This window comes from Pelophylax lessonae (genome assembly GCF_965119305.1).
Source record: "Pelophylax lessonae genome assembly, chromosome: 12".
Classification (NCBI taxonomy): Eukaryota; Metazoa; Chordata; class Amphibia; order Anura; family Ranidae; genus Pelophylax; species Pelophylax lessonae.
This window is the reverse complement of record NC_138779.1, coordinates 96452556-96474715: the sequence shown is the minus strand read 5'-3', so window position 1 is coordinate 96474715 and position 22160 is coordinate 96452556. Positions and strand designations below refer to the sequence as shown.

Here is a 22160-nt window from a genome sequence, read left to right as displayed (position 1 = left end):
CTGGATTGCAATGATTCCTGGGAGCTGAATGTCATCGCTCCCAGGAATCAATGCTCCTGCACCGGCCCCGACGTCAGTTTCGGTTCAGGCGAGTCATTCCCTGCTATACAGCTTCTGGGCATGCCCAGAAGCTGTGCAGGGATGACGCTGCAGCCCCGGAAGTGACGAGCGGGGCCGGTGCAGTGCATCGTGGGACCGAAGAGGACTTAAGAGGACACAGAAGAGGATCGCGCTGGCTTCAGCTGCCCACACCTGAGATGACAGCGCTGGACAATACATTTTCAAGGCAAGTATTTCTTCTAAAAGGTAAGTGCAACCCTGGACAGATCAGAGGCTAGCCATTGTGGAATGCACTAGCCCTGACTGTCCTGGGGGGATTTTTATGTATTTTTTTTTTGTTTTAGGTGGAACTCCGCTTTAACTTGCTTTCCTCCAATAATCAGACTTGTCCTGACACGCCCCCGCTGCACAGCCATTTACTGGGAAGCTCAGCGTGCTGCTACTGTGATCATTTAAGAGAAAAAAAGGGTATTTATAATTTTTTAAATATCTATATAAAAATGTTTTGCCTTTCATTTCTATTATAACTGAATGGGTTGTTTTACAAGGTTATCGTTTACACTCACTTTAACCCTAAGTTAACGCCATGGACACCCAACCCGCCGACATCCCAAAGTCCAATACAAATTCTTCAACAAAGAAACAGAGATGTCCAGCACTGGATTGTGATAAGCCTCCTCAACAGAAACATAGGCAGCAATAAAACTTGTCTACTGGTTTTATTACTAACTTTGTTCCCATTGGAAAAATTACCCCTAGCTTCCTGTAACTGTGACACAACAAGAAATCTGTGCAACAGGGAGTGACGGATTTATAAGGGGGCAAAATGGACAATTGCCCTGGGCCCCCCTGCTAGAGGGCGCCTCCCTGCCAGAGAGGGCGCCTCCCTGCCAGAGAGAGCCCCAGACTTCCTTTCCTTTCCTTCCTAAAAATGAAATGAAATCAATATTAAATTAGGTTTATTATTAAAAGAATAAACAAAGTGTGTGTGGGTGTTAGGATATGGAGCAGGTAAAGAGAAAGTAAACTTCCTTCTCTTGCTTTTACCTATAGGTAACGCGACGTCATCGCGGCTCCGGCCAGTCATAGAGCTAGAGTCCACAAACCCTAAAGCAAGATGGGTGAAGATGGAGACGCCTGCAGTGCTGACTTCTCGGCGCGGGAGGGCTTCGTTTTCAGGTAAGTGTAACATAATGTGCTAGTATGAATTCAATGGCAAAGAAAGGGATACAGGCTTCTGGGAGATGTAGAGGGGGCCCCCAACTTGAAGTGCCGCTGGCCCCCCTAAGTGTAAATCCGGCACTGGCAAAAGGGACACAAACAGCAACAAAAGCCTGAAAGATGGTCTGACTCTCCCTATGCCACCCAGAAAAAGTTTTTGCACCATATTCCACATGGACTGCTCCAACAACATGGTGCAGTCATGCTCAGCATTACATAAATACTAATGTTATGTAATGGTATCAGCCAATGATCAGACCAGTGGTGATGTGCAATTTCTACTTTACTTAACAATGTGGAACGTAGATTACACAGGAGATCATGTGAAGAGGGGTTTGCAGTACAAAACAGCAATATGAGGAAAGGAGAAATATTCATAAAACGTGTGAAAACAATTATATTGCAGTTCTAGTAATGGCCACTAGATGGCAGCAGAGTGTTCTGAGTTCAGTTTACAGATAGGAAAAGATCTGAATATTCTCACGTGTTCCCAGAGATTGATCGTTCATTCAGCAGACTGGGAGTTGAGGGTATTTCCTGCTGGCACAGACTTCACACAGGCACTGCTGATGCTGACTTTGGTCAGGAGGCTCTGGGGGCCATAGATAGGACCAACCCACTGCTTGGACAACTTCTCCACATGGACTGTAACAGAGTCCTCTCCAGTGACTGGGGCTTGGATAAATACTGTGTGCTCTTGTGCTCACTGCTGGAGGCCCACACACCAGACTTATCGAATGAGGACCCAGCACCTGGGGACAGCTCACTTGCCCAGTCACTGCTGTCCCATCAGGCAGGATCTCTCTGAGCACAGGAAGCTGGGCGGAGCTGGCATTTATACTCCCTGGGCATGTCCTGGAACTCAGGGGATGCTGGGAGCCCAGAGGATTGTGGGGATTTGAGTTAAAGGGACTTGCACCTGCATCTGGATAAAGGGGCACACCACTACACTCCACCCCACTTGAACTTGCGATCCCAGGCAAGTTCACAGACCATACAAAGTCCTCTTGTGCAAAGCATTCAGGTGGTTTCCCAAAGTTGCGCCTCTGAGAACATCTCAAGGGTTGAGGTTCAGGCTCTTCTCCAGGAGCAGGCAAAGGTGCATCCTCACTTTCAGGCCTCTCCGTAGACAGTGGGTCAGAGGGCTCCACAGCAGGAGCAGGAATCTGAGCTGGGCAATCATTGGGCTGTACGGCATTGTCTGTACCTGTAATCTCTCCTGAGAGACTTGGAGGTAGCAGTGGGGGAACAGGGAATAGCCAACACTGATTCTCTGTTGGGGTTGTTACTGGTGGCTCTGAAACCTGTTCTTCTGGCTCTCTAGATGAGCTCCCATGAATCTCCCTGTAGCTTTCAATAGGCTTAAGGAGCCTGCGGTGTAGCCGTCTTGGCCTGTCTTGAGTATTTTGCTTCTGTATGTCATAGACTGGCACTCCTCGGATGGGTTGCCGTAACACAACTCCAGGCATTTCCTCCCATGGAGTTTGTAGCTTACCCTGCTGATGTGCACCTTTGCGCCGGATCAGGACCCTGTCTCCAGGTTTCAGGTCATGGACCTCCGTTCCTGACTCTTCTTGTTCCACCCAGGTTCGATCCTTTATGAACTGTTGGACTTCTGACAGTTGTCGCCTCCACTCTTGAATCCAGGATGCTGGAGTATACTCCAGTTCTTCAGTGGGGACAACACCCCATAGATCTGTGGGTCCCTTAAGAGTACGGCGAACATCACATGGTAAGGAGAGCGACCTGTCGCTGAGTGCACAGTATGGTTATACTTCCAAACCACTTCAGCCAAGTAATGGGTCCATCTGGTTCGTTTCTCACGGGCCAGTCCTCTCAACAGCTGTATCAGGGTACTATTAAACCTCTCACATGCTCCGTTACCCTGTGGGTGGTATGGGGTCGTATGTGTCTTTTTGACACCTAAGGAGCGACACCATTCCTGGAAGAACTCCCTTTCAAAGCAGGGCCCTTGGTCTGAATGTATCTTCTGAGGGCAGCCATAAGGGAGACAGAAATGCTTCCACACTGCTTGGGCTGCAGTCTTTGCAGTCTGGTCATGAGTTGGCACGGTTACTGCAAACTTAGTAAAGTGATCCACCATAACAAGGACATAGCGATGTCCATCTTCTGACATGTCAAGGGTGAGAAATTCAACTGTTAGTACTTCCAATGGGGCAGACGTGTTCCAAGTCATGGGAGGCACCTGGGCCTCAGCCCCTTTTGTCACGGAACATACCGCACAGTGCTGAGATATCTGATTGATCAACTGTAACAGCTCCACACACATGGCTTGCCTTTTGAACCAGGCGAATGTCTTGTGGACACCCCAATGTCCTCCTTCCACATGGATTCTTTCTGCCACTTGTTTAGCTCTGGCCCGTGACAGTACGACCTGCCAGGTTACCGAAGAGTCATGGGGGAACATTATTCTGAGATACAATATGCCATCTCTCAAGAGGAAACGTGACCATTCACCCAACAGTTTTTGTGTCTCTGGCAGCAGTGGCGATCTTTCTCTTCTACTGGGCCACCGCTGTAACTGCATCGCTTCTCTTACTGGGGCAATCACAGGATCATTCTTCTGTATTTCCGCCCAGTTATACTCTTTCAATACATGGATGAGGTCCAACCGTGGTTGACTCTTAGGTCTAGCCCTCATTACGGGTGGAATTTCTTCTTCTTCAGCCTCTTCATCCACATCTTGCTGTGGTTGTACTGAAGGGTACCGTGATAGGGCATTGGCCACGTGTTTGTCCTTTAGTGCTGCCAAGGTAAGAAGCAGATTTCTAACTTCTTTAGGTGGTCCCAGGTGGGTAGGACATCGTTTCAACAGCTCGGGCTTCAGCCCCTGGATGATATTCATGCCCAATATCACCTGCGGCCGTCCCTTTCCGGATACACGTGTAACCACCACACCTTTTTGGCCAAGGTCCTGTCCCCACAGTTTTACCTTCATCCAGGTAATCCCAACCACTTCTATAGGAAGTTCGTTGGCAGCTGTCAGTGAGGACCATGGGGTATCTCGACTCATTTTCTTCTTTGGGAAGTATTGCTGGAACAAAGGTTCTGGTAGAATAGTGACTTGGGAGCCAGTGTCGAAGAGACACTCGATCTCTTGGCCATCGAAGTACCCATGTACCACAGGGCAATCGACCCCCACGTCCTCCGTGTGTGACTGGGGAGTCGTTTTGCTGGACCGCCCCACTGCTTGACTCCTAGCGGCGGGGCGCTCTGGGTTTAATGGCCCCCTTGGTATTTGATCAGGACAGTCCCTCAAGCAATGTGCCTTTTGTTGACAGCCCCAACATGGGGAGGGTGACCTCTCCCTTCTTGGTCGCCGGCGGGGCGGTGATCGGTTTCTCGATGAAGGGATGTTCTCCCTTGGCCCCCTTGGATTATCTCGCTCGTGCCTCAGCGTGGCAAGTTCTGTCTGGAGCTGGACCATTCCTTCTGTCAGCTTGTTGATGGCCACCTCCCATGGAGCTATTTGTTCAGTTTGTGGCAGTTTACATGGTTTATCCCCTGTGCTGGCCATGAAAACGTCCACACTGGCACGTCTGGGCTCTGAATACAGGATAGCTGCTTCTAAAATTTAGTGGAATTTTAAGTTTGGGTTACTTCTGTCCTTTTCTTGTAGCTTTTCCCTGACTTTGTCAGACAGAAGTCCATCCAAAAACTGATCCTTCAGCCACCCATCTGTATCACTCCAGCCAGCACGTCCTGCTCGCCTCCTCTCATTGCGTCGGATCTCAGCTGCTATATCCTGCAGTTCCAGAGCGTACTGCGGAATGGATTCTCCCACTCTCTGCCTTCTACTGATAAAGCGAGCCCTAAGATCCCCTAATGCAACCGGTTGGGTATACACTGCTTCCAAGCGGCTGATTATCTTGTCTAGGGAATCCTGGTTCTCTGCTGGAAGGTGCAAAATTAACTTCCTTGCTTCCCCTTCAAGGGTATTAATGGCCAGATCTGCCTGCTGTGTGGGTGGCACCCCATATGACCGGATCAAGCCCCGCAATCTCCTAATCCAGTCATCCAAGTCCTGATCTGGTCCTGTGTACTTAGGCAGTTGCTGTGGTAGCAATCCTGCCAGCAATAGGGAAGCTACGGCAGACTGTTTGACACCCTCAGTGCTGCTTCCCTCACCACTGACTGACATGGCTGATCCTGTTCGTGACGCCAAGTGTTATGTAATGGTATCAGCCAATGATCAGACCAGTGGTGATGTGCAATTTCTACTTTACTTAACAATGTGGAACGTAGATTACACAGGAGATCATGTGAACAAGGGTTTGCAGTACAAAACAGCAATATGAGGAAAGGAGAAATATTCATAAAACATGTGAAAACAATTATATTGCAGTTCTAGTAATGGCCACTAGATGGCAGCAGAGTGTTCTGAGTTCAGTTTACAGATAGGAAAAGATCTGAATATTCTCACGTGTTCCCAGAGATTGATCGTTCATTCAGCAGACTGGGAGTTGAGGGTATTTCCTGCTGGCACAGACTTCACACAGGCACTGCTGATGCTGACTTTGGTCAGGAGGCTCTGGGGGCCATAGATAGGACCAACCCACTGCTTGGACAACTTCTCCACATGGACTGTAACAGAGTCCTCTCCAGTGACTGGGGCTTGGGTAAATACTGTGTGCTCTTGTGCTCACTGCTGGAGGCCCACACACCAGACTTATCAAATGAGGACCCAGCACCTGGGGACAGCTCACTTGCCCAGTCACTGCTGTCCCATCAGGCAGGATCTCTCTGAGCACAGGAAGCTGGGCGGAGCTGGCATTTATACTCCCTGGGCATGTCCTGGAACTCAGGGGATGCTGGGAGCCCAGAGGATTGTGGGGATTTGAGTTAAAGGGACTTGCACCTGCATCTGGATAAAGGGGCACACCACTACACTAATATGTAGTCAATTTGGTACTAAATTAGGAAAATTGTAAATTGATATGATAAAATAGTAATTTAGGTCTATCACACAAAGTACACATTCCGGTGAATATTAAAATATATCATGTGTATATAAAAGAACATTATACAGTATAACCTTGGATTGAGAGTAACTTGGTTTGAGAGCATTTTGCAGTACAAGCAACATTTTTTTTTATAAATTTTGACTTTATAAACAAGCAGTGTCTTGATATACAAGTAGCGTCATGTCACAACTGAGTATTAAAAAGAAGAGAGGAGAGGTGCCTCTAAGCGTAGCAATATGGTTACATTTAATGAAGGTACAACATTTAGCAACCCACATGGTTGATGCTTAAAACAGGCACATCTAAGTATGCAGGCATCCGGGGTAAAGCTGTCCACATAGACCACCCTCCGCACCGCCATCAACGTCATCCCTTCCACGCTGCGCTCCACAAGCGCTTCAAGCCACGCTTTCAGATTGCTCTACTACAGAGTAGTCTTCCCAGTCATGACTGGACTATGTGGACAGCTTTACCCCAGAAGCCTGCATGCTTAGATGTGCCTCTTTTAAAATATCAACCATGTGGGTTGCTAACTGTTGAACCTTCAATAAATGTAACCATATTGCTACAGAGAGGAGCCTCTCTTCTCTTTTATACTCTGTAGCTCCTGCTGGATTTTGTTTCCAATCCCTTTGTGAAGGCTGCCATTTGTGGATGGACATTTTATGGTTACACAACCTATCAAATTGCTATAATCTTTTTATATGGACTATAAACTAAAGGATTTAATAATAAATGGCTGTGGAACGAATCATCTGAGTTTCCATTTATTCTTATGAGGAAATTTTCTTTAATATGAGTGCTTTGGTTTACAAGCATGTTTCTGGAACAAATTATGCTCGCAATCCAAGGTTTTACTGTAGCCAGTGGCGGCCGGTGTGTTGGGGGCGCAGGGGCACTGCCCCCCTATCCAAGCGTCCGGCCCCCTAATCTACATGCAGGGGCGCCGGACACATGGAGCTCAATGGGGCTTTTTTTTTCCATCACCTGATTAGAGCCAGAGGTTCTAATAGGGTGATGCAAAGGGTGGTCCCGGGGCGCAGAGCAGTGTGCCCCGACCCCACCCATTGTGTGACAATAGCGAATGAAAATTCGCTATTGTCACACGGATCCTCCTCCTGGCCAATGAGGAAGCGCGTCCGATATGCGCTTCCTGATTGGCCAAAAGGCAAACCCCATGCCATTGGCTGGGGAGGAGGCGGGAGCCGGGAGGACTGAAGAGAAGCCGCCATGCCGGGGAACTGAAGAAGCCACGAGCCGCCGCTGGACACCAAGAGCTCACCCAGAGGCTGGCCAATGTCATCACCCATGTCGGTAAGAAGAGCAGGTCGAGGCAGGAGACAGTCACAGATGTGAGGTAGGTGCACTGGTCTCGCGCGGGGGGGGACATGCTTACGCTGGTCACTCTGCATTAATAGGGGGCATGATGGCATCCCTGCATTGAAAGGGGGCATGCTGGCATCTCTGCATTGAAAGGGGGCATGATGGCATCTCTGCATTGAAAGGGGGCATAATGGCATCTCTGCATTGAAAGGGGGCATGATGGCATCTCTGCATTGAAAGGGGGCATGATGGCATCTCTGCATTGAAAGGGGGCATGATGGCACCTCTGCATTGAAAGGGGGCATGCTGGCATCTCTGCATTGAAAGGGGGCATTATGGCATCTCTGCATTGAAAGGGGGCAGGCTGGCATCTCTGCATTGAAAGGGGGCATGCTGGCATCTCTGCATTGAAAGGGGGCATGATGGCATCTCTGCATTGAAAGAGGACACGCTGGCATCTCTGCATTGAAAGGGGGCACGCTGGCATCTCTGCATTGGAAGGGGGCACGCTGGAAAGGGGGCACGCTATACCTTAATTACTGAAGGCCCCTTTCACACTTTTGTGACCTCAAAGTCACGCAATACAGCGTTTTTTGCCGCAAAGCAATGCCTATTACATTTTTCTGTTTGTGCCCCCCCAAAAATTTTGAGCACCAGCCGTCACTGACTGTAGCTATAATTACTATCACTATACTGGCAGCAAAAAAAAAAAAAGACGGTATGTGTTATCACATGTAAAAAAATGATACATTGGGTGGAGTTTTTGGAACAAATTACATGTCTGGCAGTAAAGTCTAGTGGAAAGGGAAGGGGGGTGAGAATGTTGGTTTGTACAAGTGTGTACTAAATTGTGTTTTTGTACTTTGAGTGCAAAACCCAATACAAATCCTTTAAACTCAGTAATCTTGCAAGGATTATTTTAGCTCAGCAATATATGAATAAAAGCACACAAGTGCCCGCAGAGCAAAGCTGAAACAACGTTTTGCTTAGAAGAAATACTTAATAGAGACTTACATTACATCAATGGCAATGCATTGGGATTGTAAATAACTTTTAAGCTTAAAGACAAACTACAGGCAAATGGCTTTTAGTCCTTAGTGCAATGTACAAAAATTTGCCTCTAATGCCACGGCCAGGATCGTTGCCCATTATTGTAAATGTACACTTTCCTTTAGCTGGTTAGTATAGCTCATGCTATTTTTCTAGTCCTCTGCAGCTCTTATACGTAGAAGTCATAGTGCCATCTACCCACCCTTTCTCTGCCCTTGCCCAGTCACAGAACTCTTTGTATCCTGTGAATGCTTTGTAGAACACAAAATGTTCTGTAAATGGACAAGAGGAGGGGAGGGGCTAATACATAACTGTACTGGGGGGGAGGGACTGTACTGAGGGGGTAGGCTGTACTGGGGGGGAGGGCTTGCAGGGGGGATTTGTACAACGCTGATATTGCGCCTGCATGCTCTATGATATTCACTCCTGAGTCCTGACCCCTGCACTCTATGCCATATGCACTCCTTAGCCCTGCATTTGTTGCTTATGCACTCCAGACCCCTGCAGTTTTTGCGTAACACACTCCTTGTCACTGCACTCTGTGCAATTTGCACTCCTGAGACCTGCACTCTCTGCATTACACATTCTTGACCCCTGCACTCTGTGCGATCTGCACACCTAGCCCCTTCACACTTTAACTTATGCACTCCTGAACTTGTACTATAGACACTATGTGGTTTATTTAATAAAGGCAAATCCACTGTGCACTACAAGTACACTTGGAAGTGCAGTCGCTGTAGATCTGAGGAGGACATGCAAGGTAAATTTAAAAAAAAAGTATTTTTGCTTGCATGTATTTGGATGATAGAAATCCGCAGAGCTTCCTCTCCTTTCAGATCTTCCCTTCAGATCTAGAGTGACTGCACTTCCAAGTGCACTTGTAGTGCACAGTGATTTGCCTTTAGTAAATAAAGCCCTATGTAGTACATTTCACACTCCTGACCTCTGCACTCTATGTACATTAAATACTCCTTAACCACTTTCCGACCGCTGCCGCAGATATACTCCTGATATACGTAGGCGCGCACCCGCCCCCATTAGGAAGCGAGGAAGCCGACCCACGGGCACCCGCGATCGCTCCCTGTTGAGAGAGAAGAGCGGTCTGCTGTTGCGAACACAGCAGACCGCTGTTCTCTCTGGAATGAACACAGAGTTCCTGTGATCCTCCTATTCATTATCACAGGTCTCTGTTGATTCCACAAGTCCCTCCCCCATACAGTTAGAAAACACTCCCCTAGGCTCACACTTAACCCTTTGATCACCACTGGGTTAACCCCTTCCCTGCAGTGTCATTATTACAGTAACAGTGCATATTTTTAGCACTGATTACTGTAGTAATGTTACTGGTTCCCCCAAAAGTGTCAAAAATGTCAGTTAGGGGTCCGATCTGTCCGCCGCTATGTCGCAGTCTCACTAAAAATCGCTGATTGCCCCCATTACTAGTAAAAAAAAAAAATGAAAAATAAAAATGACATAAATCTTTCCCCTAGTTTGTAGACGCAATAACTTTTGCGCTAACCAATCACAATACGCTTATTGGTATTTTTTTAACCAAAAACATGTAGCATATTCCCTCTTAAAATCCATACCAGACTTGAAGGATCTGGTATACCAGTCCGGAAGGGTTTGGTATAAGTTATGGAAACCCCCACACTGCTTTCTATAACAGTACACAAACGTGAAATAAGATTAGAACACGTCCAACAGTTCTGTGGTCAACAGTAGTAATGCTTCAGATAAACATGACTCAACAATTTTTGTATGTGTCGTGCTGCAATTTGTGGCCACTTTGGTGTTTTTTTTTTTTTAACGAGTAATGGAGGCGATATGCGATTTTTTTTGCGGGATTGCGACATTGCGGCGGACAGATCGGACCCTTGACTGACATTTTTGACACTTTTGGGGTTACCAGTGACATTACTGCAGTAATCAGTGCTATACATATGCACTGTTACTGCAAAAATGACACTGGCAGGGAAGGGGTTAACTGTATTGAAGAGGGAGGGGTTAAGTGTGTCCTAGGGGCGTGCTTCTAACTGTGATGGGACATGGCTACTAGTGTAAAAACAGAGATCAACGGTCCTACATAGTAGAACCGTCTGATCTCCATTTTTAAACAGGGGAGAATGACAGGCGGCTTATTTACATTAGCCGCCTGCCTTTCTCCCTTCCCGCCGAACGATCGCGAGTGACCGGCGGACATCGGGGCTGCCGGTCACACTCACTGACTTGTCTGTGAACGAGCCGGGGTGGGCGCGCGCCCCAGCGGGCGCGCGCTCGCCCGCTATTGGCTCACAAGCCAGTGACAGGCTAGTGACGTATATATACGTCACTTTGCCTGGCCGGGGCTGACCGCCGCAGTATATGTACTTGCGGCGATCGGCAACCGGTTAAGGGATATGTGCACATTTACACATATACACATACATTTTTTGTTTAATACATTTTTTTTTATTATTTTGCATACATGTTTGTGTTTAGATGCACATATATTTGATATGTTTTTTCATATACCTATATCCTCTTTTTTTCGTTTTTTTTTTTTGGTCTTTTTCTCCTTTTTTCAATTTTATTTTTATTCACAATTATATTTGTTTTGATTTTCATTTCTGTCAAGTCTATTTCTATTTGTGTTTTTATGCAAGCAGATTTGTGTCAGGTTTGGAGTAATTAGGTGGCTAATTGAATAGGGGTGTTTCACCTTGGGTGAGCATTTAAATGTTGGCCTCCCATTACACATTTTGTAGTGAACAAGCACGTAGCAGTCATTTGAAACGCGTCTACTGTCCTACCCTGCTGTACCTTGTACCACTTATGTGAATAAAGGAACTTTTCTTCATTGGATTCCATGATTATGTGTGACCATTTTCTTCTTTCATGCTTCTCCTGGTGGCGAGCCGAGGTTCAGCACCCACCTTGAATCGTGGACTTTGACTAGCCTGAGCGGTGTTATCTCTCTTTATTAGTCCATTTCTAGGCTGGAGCACTCTCACATGATTGAGCGAGTGACTTCACTGCTTACAGTTACATACAGTTCACATGTAGAGTCAAATTAGGTTCAAGCTGCCTTTTGTACACAGCATGCATGGCCCCATCCCCCTTCCTTATGGCCAAAGAGGCAGACCCAGAGGCAAAGTGTTGTGTGTGTGTGTGGGGGGGGGGGGGGGTGAGCAGGTGCTCCAGGACATTACAATGATAGGTGCTGCACAAACTAGAGGCAAAGCACATCAGCTTTTTTTTCCCCAAGGTACATTTAACATTTAGTCCAAAGAGAGTGCCAAACAAACATCCAAGGATCCAAGGTAGTTTAATGATAAAAATAATTCCTAGCTTTTTTGTTGGGCATTTGTTTGGTGCTCTCATTGGATTATGCAGTATGTATGAGGATTCTCATCCCTGGGCCCTTTCCCTGTTCCTGATGGTGGTCCGCATTTTGTGGAGTGCTGCCAAACCGAAGCCAGTGTGCCCAATGACAATTTCAGTGACCCTTAAAAGATCTGAATCCAGTGCTCTGTTTGTTTTTGTTTTTTTTTTTATTGGTGGGAGACCAATACAGCACACCAAGCAGATAGTTGACTGATTGAAAAAAAACTCCTATTACAACATCCTCCCAGGTGCAGAGCTGTCAGTTTTCTGCAACATTAATAATGCACCACCCTCTTCCCCTTCCTTCTCCTTTACTAGTCTGACTACCTCCTGGCACCTCTCCTCCTTCTTTTCCTTCTGGGTGTAGGAATATTCCTGACTTGTCTCTTGGAATTTGAAGCCTATTCATTCCTAAATTTTTATCCTGACAATATTTTTGTCTTAACTGTGTCTCAGCTGCAAATACATATTTGGGCCTGTTATGTTTGCTGTCGTGACACTGGTCAATTTCTATTAAAGCATACACAAGTTTATAACTGGAATATTTTTTAAGAATTGGGAACATGGGTATGGGGGGTGAAGTGTTTTTGTGCACTTTGGACTTTCAAAAAAAAAAAAAAAAAACTTTTATAACGATTCAGTGAAGTGCTACCGATTTAAAGAAGCTCAAAACTATGCTATGAACTGATACTGACCTTTTTTTTTTACCAAGCAATACCTGCCTTTGCTGACATTTATAGGATGACACCTTTCCTATGGCTTTTAGAGATCTACCGCAACTGCTACTTCCACTAGACTTAATAACACTTGATAAAAAAGCATGTGGAGCTTGTAAAACCATCTGAAAAAGCTTTTATAAGCTGAAATAAATTAGATTGGGAAGTAAATTAATTTGCAGCCAAATTTGCGGTACCAGGGTACGATGTCTCTAAGGCTACCATGAAAATTGTGCTGTACTGTAACACCACGCACTTTTGTGCACAATTGTCAGGCATTCTGCAAAAAAAATAAGCGTTTGTTTTTTTAATGTCATCCTCTTAACGCATGAAAAGACCCTCTTCCTGATGTAGGATGCACGAAAGTGCCTGGCTTAACGTGCAATTTGGTTGACAATAGTTGCTTATTAGCCTCACAAAATGACCAAATTAAATTTTTAAGATTCACCCTATAGTCTTTAATTGTGTTCTTAGAAAAGTTCAAATTTTGAGGATGTTTTGCGAAACTAGCCCTGAATTAAACTCATCCTTTATGGCTGACACCAGTAATTTCAGTGCTGATTGCGATGGCCAAAGGAGTGGCAGGAGAACACAAGCAAGATGAGTACGGAAGGAATGAGTAAGGAAGTTAGGGGGACCTATTTTCAGAAACACTGTCACTTTGCCCTGCATAGACCAGGTAACAATGGTTCTTTACCAGTCACCTTTCTGATAAATAGTAAGTTCTGATTGGTTGCATTGGATCCTTTTGCACCATTGCTCTGTGAAGGACTAGAAAGTCAAATTCAGCAGGAGCACAGAAATTGTCATTTTAAGTCAAACTGTAATGTACCAAAATATAGTTCAGCTATTAGAATTTTAATACTAGGCTCACAGTGTCCCTGAAATGGCAGGGGGGTGGTGGATTGTATAATGGTTGGCCTTAAAAACCAAAAAAAAAAACTACAGAAGAGGATGTGCCCAAGGTGAAACTTATCTGCCAGTGAAGAATTGCTTAACAAACTGACCCGAAATGGGGAATTATTGGGTGTGCCATAAGGTATGTATACATGCATGCTCCCTAACTGCACCAATTAACAGTAATTACCCTTTCAGCCTTGCTATAACAGTGGATGTAAGGAGTACTTGAAGGCACTTGACGCACATAATTTATTTACATAGAACAGCAGTTCTTCGATCAGAAGTTGTGACACCTGTAAACATCTTGTATGGTAGTCAAGAATGTCATAGGTTAAAGTTATTAAACATTTTACAATTCTGAATTTATGATTTTCTCACATTATCATTTTCCACAGTGCAAGCTGTTTTCCACAATTTTCCATAGTGCAAGCAATTTTTGTGAGAAACCTGACTAACAAGTATTGATAACTTTTTAAGTACTTTTCCATTACACACCAAGGATGCAATTGCAGCACAAATTAATCAGTTTTCTTATGTAGTGCTATAAACCCCTGATGTCTCCTTATAGACTACCTGCCCATAAATCTCATAGGGTGCTCGTTAGCCCCTTTATGATAGCAATACAGTTAAATAGAAAAAACAAATGTGCATGTAGCACCCTCCTAGGTAGGTGCTAGGAAAAGTATATGTGTGGCCCTGTCTGCTTTTTAGGGGGGCCTGGTCAGCTAGTTAAGCTGTCATTTGTTTCCAGGTGTAGTCTGTTGAGTCTGGGGAGTCTCCACACTGTATTCAATGTGAGGGCTCTTGTTGGACGGTGGAGGAAACCTGGCCAATAGTGCACCAGGGTTTATAGCTGTCCCAGTGGGCGGAGTTCGCCCGCAATGCACCCTGAGATTGGGTATAAACCTGGCAGGAGCATGTGACAGGGGTCTTTGGTGGGAAGCAGAGTCCCAGGAGGAGGCTGACGGCTGTCTCTCCTCCTGTCAGAGTGAGTGAAGGTGTCCTGGGCAGTCGGCCTGAAGGACCGGAGGTTGAGCTGGGCTGCAGAAAGGGATCCAGAGTTTTGCTGACCAAGTGGAGCTGTTGGGCAGAAGTTTCCAGGAAAAACAGTGTTGTGAGTACTCCAAACCTGCCCAGGGGTCTGCCTAAGAGAGGGGGCCACTCCAGAAAGTCAAAGGGATCAAGGAGCCAGCTTACCGGTAGTTGTGGCATAGAAAGGGGGTGCCAAGTATTTAAGCCTTGAAGATAAGGGAGTGAAAGGGGGCGCCATTGTGGGCCCTGAAGCGTTCAGCAGTGCAGCAAAAGTGTACAGGTAGCTACCTCAGGAAGGAGTACCTAAGGCAGCTAAGAGAGGATTTCTTTAGTTGAAGCTCAGTTACAAGAATAGTTCAGCGTTAACTGGCATCCGGCCAGCGTTAACCAGCGTCAAGTCAGTGTTGGCGGGCCTTCAGCCAGCGTCAAACAGTACTTCTTAAGTGTCTCCTTCTTAAGTGTTTACAAAATAGTTGAGTTAAAGGAGTATCCCACTCATCCCTTCTCCCATCCAAGTTCCTAAATAAATCAAAAACCCAAAGATACTGGACTGGTCATTGTCTCAGTGCTCACACTTGGAAAAACATGCTTAAATGTGCTGTTGTTGTTAGCGGTAACCCAGGGGGATCCATATCCAGCAAAACGGCTGGGAATTGTGCTACATAAAAAAATGTATTTTAATAAAACAAATAAAAATAGTTAAAAAAAAAAATGTAAAGCACCCCTGACCTCTTGCGCATACACGCAAATGCATATGTAGATCCTGCATGCATATATGTTGTATAATCAGTGACTGCACCGCACATATGAAGTATTGTTGTGAACATCAGTGTGAGAGCAGTAATTCTAGGGTCATCACACTGATAACCTGTAAAGGCTTTGAAAGCTTTGCCTATGAAAATTTTTAGTTACCATCATTTGTTACCATTTCTTAGGTGCACATAGTTTTGAGTCTTGACATGTTTGGTATCTAGTTACTCCACAGTCGTCACAACATCATCTTTTATATTTTACCAACCATTGGGTATTATATTGAGTTTGTGTGCACTAAAACTCTTTTTAGTGTATTTTGTCCTTTAAATAAATGCATTTGATAAACGGCTGCACACATTTCGTGTGACATATAAATTTGCAGTTATCACCATTTTATTCTCCAAAGCCTCTGCTTTCAGAAAATGTATAATGTTTGGGGATATTTTTGAATGTCTGGGGATCTAAGGAATTTTGAACTAAGTGCTTTACTGAAGTTTCGTGATTTATTTTTTTAAAATCGACACCAGGGACAGGAATGACAACTGTCCCGTGTGCTTGTCGCTACTCTATTCCTTGAAATCTCTCATTCTCTGCCCATCTTCCCCCCAGATCCCACAATAAAAGGCACTCTATTAATGGAGGAAAGGTCAGCCTTCTGCATTGTTCAATTAATACTATACAGTGCAGATTATACTGATCAGTCATAACTTTTTGACAAATGATAGGTTAAAGTAGTTCTAAAGGCTTAAGGTTTTTTACCCTAATGCATTCTCTCGATTAAGGTAAAAAGCATTCTGTGAACAGAATTCCCATCCCCCCCCCCACTTCCAAAATACTTTTTTTTTATTTATTTTTTTATTTATTATTTTTATTTTTACATTTTTTTTTAATTTACTATTTGTGTTTGGTGTTGTCTCACTTAAAGCTGCTGCTTTTGCTAGCGCGGTTATCCATATTTGACTTACTTCCAAAATACTTACCTGTGCCCAATCTTGATCCAGCACTGTGTCGGAGAACAGTAGCTCTCTCTCCCCTTACAGGACAGAGAGGCAGCAGTGGGAGCAATTGGCTCTGGCTGCTGCCAGTCAAATCCTGTGACAAGGGAGCAGGGGGTGGAGCAAAGCCACGCTGTCTGTGTCAACAGACACAGGCAGTGTGGCTTGGAATCGAGCCACGATAGTAAGCGGCTTTGCATGGGGGTACTCGCCACAGAGGAGTAGCCAGGAGTGCCAGTGGGGGACCCAAGAAGAGGAGGACTGAGGCTACTCTGTGCAAAACCATTGCACAGAGCGGGTATACTATGTTTGTTTTTTTTTTGTTTTTAAAACTGAACGTTTATAATCACTTTAATGAATAACATTGGTTATCTTGTTACAATGGCAATAGGGGTTACAATGGGGGTATCGGATTGAAGTCCTTTCTCTCAGATGAGATCATCTATTGCAGAGAGCAATATTCCACACTTGTTCATCTACATAATTACATAGTTACGTAGTAGGTAGGGTTGAATGAAGACAATAGTCCATCCAGTTCAACCTGTGTATTCTTTTCCAGTTTCTAATACTGGCAGCAAGAGACTGATTAGGCTTGGTTGTTGTTTTTCTAAGCGAATATCTATAAATCCTGTAAAAAAAAAAAATTGAATAAAGCTTGTTCAGTTTGGACTACTTTGTTTTCTTTTGCTTCAGTCCTCTGTTCAGGTGCATTTCTGACTTCAACTGATCCTAAAGCCTTCTTAGAGGGCAGATCTCTGCAGTCCCCATCATATCCAATGTCTCATTGGTAGACTATCCCTTACTCATCCAATGCTTTGATGGGGGGCTGCATCTGAGTTTCAAAGAGAGGTAAGACTCTCTTGGTGGGATTTACTACTTGCTCTGGACTTCCTTGCCAGCTCCAGATGAGATCTCCTTTCAGTCCAGCTTGGATAAAGTCTGATCTATAAGAGCTTCCTCTTCAGCCGGGAGGTTTGCCAAGATCAAAGCTTTAGGCTAGGAAGGATTCTTTGGTGACACACAGTTCCAGGTGGGATCACCTCCAGTCCAGGTGGAGTAAGGATTGAGCCATGTTGTCATTTTCTTTAATAGCTACATCCTCCACAGGAAGTTTGCCAGAATCAGATTTTTTAGGACCCTTTGGCAGTTTGGACTGAAAGACATCCTATATGGAGCAGCAGTTTTGAATAAAGGTTCAGACATGAAGACAGCCTCTCTAAGGTTTCTTTTTTCCTCAGTCAGGAGGTTTGCCAGGATCTGAGCCTAGTTGCCATGAGGGATCCTCGTTGGCATTCTGCCAAGTACGGGTAGTGTTTATATCCATACTGGGTTGCAATCTGAGGTGGCTTCAGCGTCCTATGAGAACAAACGCTTTGTTCCTCCCACATGCAGGACCAAACGGGTTTCATGCTATGGATGTTGGACTACTTCGAGCATGCTCTCAAGTTATAGCTTTGCATAAAATTTTAGGACATATCTCTCTCTAACAGAACCAGCGGGACAGAGATATCATCCAGAATTATTGCTGGATGGGTCATTCCAGCTGGCCAATAGGCTTATAGAGCCTATGCCTTGATTCCTATGGAAGCAGTGACAACACAATCAACCAGGAGTGTGTAGGCTATATGGGCTCTCAGTGAAAGGGTGCCTGGAATATTTGTAGGGGGGTTACATGTTATTAAGGTTGTTCTGGCTTCCTTATACTGTTAGTATCTATCCATAAGATTTCTGTTGGCTAAGTGCCATGTTGGAAACCTTACTTTTTTCGACATTCTACCATTGTTTTTTTGGGCTAGTTAGTTCCTAAACTTATGCAGCAATGGAGCCTTTCGGGAAAACTGAAAATTTCCTATCAAATACTTACCATAATTTTCCTTTCCTGATGGGCTCTATGGCAGCAGGAGTTCCCTCCCAGTGTCATGAGTAGGTTAGTTGTAGAATAAAGCCGCTGACTCAACCTGAAAATTTATGGGAGAGGGATCCTATGGGATAGGAGTGCGGGTGGGGATACCCAAAGGTTTGCTGCCAAAGAGCCCATCAGGAAAGGAAAATTACAGTAAGTATTTGATGGGAAATTTTCAGTTTTTCCACACTGATCACATTTGGATGTCCCAATTGGTAACCTCCACAAGTATGATGTTAGCGCCTAGTCCCCTGCAGCCATCCCTTATGTCACAACAAGGAAATGTGGACAGCTTGAATAAAGGAACAAGGGAACTGCATGGACTAGCGCAATAAATGTTTTTTTTTTATGCAAAGGATAAATAAAATAAATGCACTCATGTGTTCCTAGTAACAACCATCAACAAGGTCTAAGAGAGTTTGACCAATGCTAAAACTTTTCCTTTGATTGTTGTCTCCCTCCCAAGTGCTGCTGCTGTGTCGGTACACCGAGAGATAGGAGCTGCATATGCCTGCAGCCTATTTAAACACATTTTGTATTTTTAGTGTTGCCCTTTAAAGCTTACTAAAAGACCTCCCGTCCACCATTTTTTTTTTAGATGTATTGCATTGGTACATGTCCCCCATGTCAGTGCCCAACTACCCATGGCACTTTTTACCCAAAGCTTGAAAACTGGCCTTGAAAGAAAGAAAAAAAGATTACAAGATTCAACTCCCATATACTTCAGTGGGGTTCAGGCACTATATTCACGGGTTTGTGGATTTTGTTCTGTGAATGTTCAACAGCATTGCATCCTTTGAATAACATTAAAGAAATGGGAGAAGAGAGTAGGGAAGTAGGCAAGTAGACAAAAGTGAGGGAGAAAGGTAATGGGGTGGTCCTGGAATCCTTGGTCGTGGTAGGAGGGTCACTTGTGGAGCCAAATGGCAGGCATAAGCAACCTCCGGTAAAAGAAGAATAGTATCAAAGTTTGCGGGAAGAAACACATCAACCCAAGGCTGCCAAATTTTAGTATGTTTGGGGACACCGTCATGCAGAGTAGCATCAATTTTTCCATGGATCATGGTATGGGCGACTCAGCGTTTGACTTTGAATAGACTAGAAATAGAGGGTTTTCCCAGACAGATGCTGCTGTTTCTCCAGCGGCGCTTTGTAATGTATAACAACAGCTTGAGTTGCATGGTGGTAATGTCACATATTTAGAATAGCTAGAATAGGGTCTGGAGCAAAAGCTTTGCTAAACACTGGAGAGAAGGCGAAAGATCTCTATTCAGTACTTGTGAATGGTAGGGCACATCCACCAGACATGTAGATGCGCTCCCAATTCTTTGCAGCCCCTAAAGCATTCCAAAAGGTAGTTTGGTAGAAGTTAGCAAATGCGTCCTGGCAGCAGCAGAAAAGGCTTTTACATGAGGCTCCAGTTCAGTGACATTAACAGAACAGGATTTTGTGGCCATCCAAAGATTAGATCAATCGTCTGGCCCAACTGTGATATCAAGGCCAGACTCCCACTTGCTGACATAATATGGGGGCCACCAAAAGCGCTTGGAAAGCATCGAGAGATACAGGGTTAAAATTTGACCAGGAGCACAGGAATCTTTTTACCAAATATGTTAAAACTTGGTAAGCTGATCCATGGACGAGTTGGGAGATATGCTAGCAAAAAGAAATGTTAAAATTGAAGTTCATTAGGTGGCAAATGAAAGCATTGATACAGCATAGGAAATGGAAGGATCCAATCGACGCTTAGGCTTCTTTCACACGGCCGCTCAGATTTTTTTTCTTCCGCTCCGGCACTTTTTTTTTTCACGGACACGGATGACACTTGTGTCATCCGCTCCGTATGTCCGCATATCATCCCATCTGTTTGCAGATGATATACGGACAAAATGTATGTCTATGGGATTGCGGATGGCAGCAGATGACACCGCTGACATCCGATTTTGCATCCGTTCCGTTTTTTAACCGGAAGAAAAAATAGGGTTCTGTTCCGTTCCAAAAAATGGAACAGAACTGAAAGGACGAAAATCGGATGTCAGCGGACGGTCATCCGCTGACATCCGCAATCCCATTGACATGCATTATGTCCGTTTTTCATCCGCAAAAAAAATGGGAGGAAATACGGAGCGACCGTGTGAAAGAGGCCTAACTAGGTGGTGCAATCTAGTCAGTTTGAGGGCAGCCCAGCTGCAGAAGAAGGTAGAAGAGGTATACGTCTTGTAGAATTAGGGATCCTATAGGAAAGAGATAACATAGGTAGGTAGGTGAGGTGGAAGAAGACCTGCTCAATGTTTGAGTTAGTCCTAAAGGGTGAGGGAATGTAAAGTAATAAGGTTTGAAAAACAATTTAATTTGGGGCAAGTGAAAGAAGATTGGCAATTACTAAGGGATCACACTCTGTAGCGTCCAGACTCACCCATAAGAGGTTTTCTGTTGCATGCAATTTGGTCAATTGAGCCATCTGAACAGCATGGTAGTACTTTATCAAGTGGGGTAGGCCCAGATGGCTGCAGAAAAACAGTGGATCCAAGAAGTCTCAGGACAGGTTTCCTTTTTTTTTTTTTTTAAATGTGACCATTTAACAGCCAGGACTAATAAGGGTGGAAATGGTAGTGCATAATTCTGGTCACTAACCTGAGTAGGCACTACCACTAATTTATACACAGATGGCTGACTGGTTCCTCATATAGATCTTCTGCTGCCAGTAACACAATGTACCAGGCTACATAAAACATAGCAGCCTTAATAATATACCTGTAAGATCAGGTAGAGTTACAGTGAAGGAGTTCATTGGGTTTGGCCAAAGTTTCAATAATTGCTGTTTGCGTAAAGACAAATAAAAGGTGAGACAGTAGCACCATTGAGAATCAAAAAGAACACGGTGTTACCATAACAGCCAATTACTGGTATATATTTTAACCATTAACTGTTGAACTACCACACCTGAACTTTCCCTCACTGGGTGCAGAACAGACAAAATAGTAGGCGTGAGGCACTGGACACAAATCTATTTTTCCATGAATTAGGAGTACAGAACTTGGGTTTAACCTTAGCACCTCTAACACAATGTGGAGGCCCACCAAAAGGCAATAGCCTGTCCAGCTGAAAATCCGCAAGAAGAGTGGCAAACAGTCTAAAAGTACACAACATTTAAACAAAAAAAATAAATAGATAAAAAAAAAATTATATCACACACGTGTGTGTCTCAAACCTACCTTTTATGTTCCTAGGGTCTCATTCAGAGGCGTAACTAGAACCTTCAGGGCCCAGGTGCAAGAAACCATGAAGGGCCCCCCGGACCCGTGGCCTGGGCCCTTCCCTTCATGCCTGGGGCTCTTCCCACTGATCCTGGGGCCCTCTAGTTTCGTTGAGAGGCCCTCTATTATGGTCCCCCTGCAGTACCCTTTCACAAGTTCTGCAGTGGGCCCCCTTCCTGCCATCTTGCCCCCCCCCCCCCCACAGTGGTGGAATACTAGGGCCAGGTTGCAAGTGTGACCTTTGCGATTTTGGAAGTTCACTCACTGGTGTCAGTAGTTTATAATTGTATTTTTATCATTTTAATATTTTTTTTACAGTGTCACTGACTATGACTCTGTCCATCCAGAAAAGGAAGGAGCTGGTAAATTACATATTTACTGACCCCTTCCTGGTTCTCTATTGGGACACATCCCCTGCAGCAGCTGGCAGGAGAGGGGAGGAAGCCAGTGTTAATTTCGTCGACTAAAACGTTTTCGTCGACTAACACAATTCAGATGACTAAAATACGACTAAAACTAAAATAGCATTTTAGTCAAAAGACTATAACTAAAACTAAAACGAAATTTGCTGCCAAAAATTAACACTGGTGCATGCTCAA

The 22160-nt window shown here is 44.8% G+C and overlaps 1 protein-coding gene across 1 annotated transcript in view; it reads right to left on the bottom strand.

Moving 5' to 3' along the window:
- The window catches only part of LOC309568893 (uncharacterized protein), a 63027-nt gene that overhangs the window by 20353 nt on the left and 20514 nt on the right, over positions 1 to 22160 (bottom strand). The window contains exon 5 of the mRNA XM_082274672.1: positions 17442 to 17566. Coding sequence (XP_082130798.1) covers positions 17442 to 17566 — 125 coding nt within the window. The remainder of the gene's footprint in view (positions 1 to 17441; positions 17567 to 22160) is intronic.